Source organism: Balaenoptera ricei, chromosome 8 (genome assembly GCF_028023285.1).
Source record: "Balaenoptera ricei isolate mBalRic1 chromosome 8, mBalRic1.hap2, whole genome shotgun sequence".
NCBI lineage: Eukaryota > Metazoa > Chordata > Mammalia > Artiodactyla > Balaenopteridae > Balaenoptera > Balaenoptera ricei.
This window is the reverse complement of record NC_082646.1, coordinates 18,281,041-18,285,375: the sequence shown is the minus strand read 5'-3', so window position 1 is coordinate 18,285,375 and position 4,335 is coordinate 18,281,041. Positions and strand designations below refer to the sequence as shown.

The 4,335-nt window shown below is 44.8% G+C and overlaps 1 protein-coding gene across 1 annotated transcript; it reads left to right on the top strand.

Moving 5' to 3' along the window:
- On the top strand, positions 1–675 carry CLDN25 (claudin 25). Its single transcript, XM_059929316.1, is given in 3 exon segments — positions 1–41; positions 43–343; positions 346–675. Coding segments are annotated over 3 exon segments (672 nt in total).
- Positions 676–4,335: the final 3,660 nt, after the last annotated feature.

Sequence of the window (4,335 nt, the reverse complement as noted above, 5' to 3'; positions counted from 1 at the left end):
ATGGCCTGGAGTTTCTGCGGGAAAGCCCAGCTTGGGGGACTGCTCTCTGCTTGGCTGGGTCTGTTCATGTGTCCTGCCCCAATGGAAAACTCTCAATCTGGAGCTGAACGAAATGGAGACCTGGATCAGGGGACTTTGGGAGGTCTGCGTAGATCAGGAGGAAATTGTCACTGTGTGCAAGGCCTCTGAGTCCTTCTCGTCTCCGCCCCTGGAGCTCCAGGCGTCCCGCATCCTTGTGGTAGCCTCCCATGGACTACTGGGGCTTCTGCTCTCTGGCTTTGGGACCCAATGCTTCCAGTTTCACAGGATCAGATGGGTATTTCAGAGGTGGCTTTGCCTCCTGCGGGGGGGACTTTGGAGGCATCAGCTTCGGTCACTCCCCTCTTTCCAGTCTCCTGGGTGGCCTACGCCACAATCCAAGACTTCTGGGATGACAGCATCCCTGAGATTGTGCCTCGGTGGGAGTTTGGAGATGCCCTCTATCTGGGCTGGGCTGCTGGTGTTTTCCCGGCCCTTGGTGGGTTACTCCTCATCTTCTCAGCCTGCCTGGGAAAAGAAGATGTGCCCTCTGTCCAGATGGCTGTCCCTACAGCAGCCGCACCAGCCTGTGCTCCAGCGGAAGAGTCCGATCGCTCGTTCTACCTAATGCCAAGACCTAGGATCCTGTTCATCTAGGACAAACTTTGCCAAGGAATCTATGGAACAGAGGAATGTCAGGAGAATCCTGTCTCTTCCTTATCCTTCATCACTCTATATTTGCTTGCCTCATTTTAGGGGTGGTAGTCACTGTCTCATTTGTTCAAGAATTTGACTATCTTGGTGATATGGTGATCCTAATTTCAGAATGAAAAATCAAGGCACAGTTTCTAAAAACATGTTTATCTGATTCAGATTTTATTTACATAAAATACTTGTAAGCTCATAACATTAATTATATACTTAATTCTTTTATTACTAGAGAAAACATATTACAAAATAGCTTTCAACCTAGAAAACCTAGTCTACTGGATATGAAGATAGAAAAGCTAAAGATATGCCTTTGCAAATGAAAATGAATTATTGGCATATAATATCACCTCAGGACAGGGACCCTCCTTGGGTTCATTTTCAGTCTCGGGTGCACGATTTGAAAGGGAGCTTCACCATACATCAGTCCTTGTGGCTGTACCCAAGGACTGACCAATGTGGGCATACACGTGGAGAGAATTATCAGCTCCTCGGAAATGTCTTTTACCATATGCAAAATCACATTATAAATCCCTTAAATTTTAACCCAAATGTCAGCAGACCCACCTAGGCTGTGGCAACCAGTAAAGTCCCTTTCACAACAATGACCCAAGTTCCTTTGCTTCCTGACCACCTGGCCCAGGTCTTCCTCAAGCATTTCTGCAAGTCCTCAAGGAGGAGCCTCCCATTTGCTCATAAACCTGCTCATCGGCTGAAACTACCCTGCGTGTCCACCCTGATCCTCTCGCTACCATCTGCCTCCCACTGCTTTAATCAGTTGAGAGTCACCACTGACCCCGTCGACAATTCCCACAGGAGAACAACTAAGGGTGATGGTTCCCAGTGTCCCCAGATATGTCCCTTTTCCAAGTTTGGAGGCACCTTTTGCTCGCAGGACTGAGGAGCTCCCTCCCTCCACACGCTGGTCCTGTGCTTTGCCTTGAGGCTGTACTGCCTGTGCTCAGATGCCTCTCCTTCTCAGTTAAATAACATCGGCATAGCCCTGGCATCTTGAGGTAGCCGCCACAGAATACGCACGCACCGACACAAGAATAAACAAGTTTGCCGGCATAGCCCAGACCAGTTCCCTTCTTTTTTTTCCTGAGGAAGTGAGGCTGCTCAGGTGCAACTTCGTCTTCAGCACCTGACTCAGTTATCTTCTCACCCAGAATAGCATCCTCTAGGAGGCACAGTTTCTCCAGAAAGCTCCTTTCCCAGTATGTCCTTTTGTATATGTCCACTTGACATACACAAATCCAAATGACTCTTAGGTAAATAAATTTTTGAGTATAAAAGAGCAGTTTGCATCAGATTTGTATTCTGGCCTTCTCTGGTTCCAATGCCCATTTTATCAACTACCCCTTCTTGATTATATTTCAAGGACCTTTAGGCCAATTTCAATCAGAGGTGAAGCTCAAATATCCAAGAGTTATCCTTGGATCCCATAGGATCTACAAGAAGGACTCATTTTGTTATTCATCCACCTGGCCGCTTATTCACTCTTTGAACAAATATTTATTGAGCACCTACCACGTGCCAGGCATTGTGCTAGCAACCAGGAATAAAACGGTAGGACAAAGTGTATCCCTGCCCCTCATAAAGGCAATTAGGGGAGACAAATATTAATGGGAAATCACATCAATGCAAATCGTAGTTGTGACAAACTTTACAAATCTGGAAAGGTACACGGTTCTATAAGATCATGCAATAGAAGCAATTTAACCTAGTCAGGTTAAATGAGCGGGTACCCTAAGGAAATGATAACTGCCTACAAGCTAAAGGATGGATAGCAATTCTAGATAGAGAGAAAAAAAAGTAAAAGACAAGGCTGGTGAAGTAGGAAGGAACAGGATCTTACAGGACCTGTAGGGCCTGTAAGGCCTGTAGAATGTTGTCTCTGTTCTCAGAACCAAGGGAAGCCAAGCATGCGGCCAGGAACAGGAGCTCAGCTGACCGAAACAGTTGCCTGCTCCCCCTTTCCTAACACCTTGTCCCTGGGCCGTATCCCTACCACACAGTTGCATAGGGTTTAAGAGATGACTATGCACTTTCACATATCTTGTGTTTTATTTACTGTTATATTGAGGGGTGTTTGTTTTTTTTTTTTGAGATTGGGAGAACAGATATTATTTGTTTTGCTAATGAGAAAATGAAGAATTTAGGCAACATGCCCACGGTGAGTAATTAGCTGGTTGAGACTTGAATCCAAGGCTTGGATGCCATAGCAGGCTTTTGTCACCCACCCCATCCTGTTGCTTCATGGGGATGGGTTGCTGAGACAATCCACCAGACCAAAGGAAAAACTAGCACCCAAGCAGAAGAAAAAACCAAAGACCTAAAAGAAAAATCTTGTGCTCTGTGCGTTTGTTGAGGTCTAAACAGGATCTTTGTTGCCAGGTGGCTCACCTGGTCCTGCTGGTGACCTGCAGCCCTCATCCTAATCCCATGCGTGCAGGCGCTGATGGTATTTTTCATCAGCATGTGATTATGGCTTCCTCTGCAAAGAAATGGACACAAACTAAAGATTTATTAAGAAAAAAAATAGCCTGTCTTCCTAACTCTCCTTTATGAAGGACACAAAGGCATTTAAAAAAATTTTTTAAAGGTCTGCATTTTTAAAATATTTACTTATTAATTTATTTTGGCTGCAGCGGGTCTTACTTGCGGCACGCAGGATCTTTTAGTTGCAGCATGCAGACTTCTTAGTTTCGGCATGCATGTGGGAGCTAGTTCCCGGACCAGGGATCGAACCCGGGCCCCCTGCATTGGGAGCTCAGAGTCTTACCCACAGGACCACCAAGGAAGTCCCCAAAGGCATTTTTTAAAACGATAGGAGTGGAGTAGGGACTGTTGATTGATTCCCAAGCAGTCAATAGCATGTCATCCCCTGAAGGAAAGGTGATGCATTCTGGCCAGAATCTACTTTTATAGAAAGAGTCTGAGGAATAAGATGCTTTTCACCAAAAACTGCCACTGTTTTTATCTACCTGCCTTGTAGAGAAAATAATGAGAAATAAAAATAGAACTAATTAAATCTTAGTTTCAGTTCAGCCTTTTCTCATACATTTGTGGCAAATTAACATTAAAAACATTTCTTTATTGTGGTTACACATGGAGAGGTGTCTTGTCATATGTATTAGAAACAGAAAGGGACATCAATCAATCGATGTTTCAAGGCAAAAGCTTTTATTATGTGCAAAGCATTGTAAGAAAATAAGCCGGGGACTCGCCAAACGTGATGCAGTTAGAATTTGATATGTTCAGTGCTATCTTCTCCACCGGCCTTCCTTTGGGTCTGAACGTTTCATCATTAGCAGAGAAGGCATTCCAGAAGGTCCCTATCAAAACATTCATCTGTTACCCTTCTGAGCCTCTGAGACTAGCTCTAAGGGAAAAGTCCCAAGGGTTAGACACATTCTGGGATGGGAGGAAAGTAAGAACTAGTTTTATGGGCTTCTGGACAGGAGATGTGTCTTAGCAGCCAGGGAGGGTTAGGGTAATACAAAACTCAGAGTTAGGGAAATGTCTGCAGTCACTGGCCTCTGATATGGAACTGAAAGAAGCTGGGATCACATTCCACTCTACTAACTGATGGATTTCTTTTTTTAA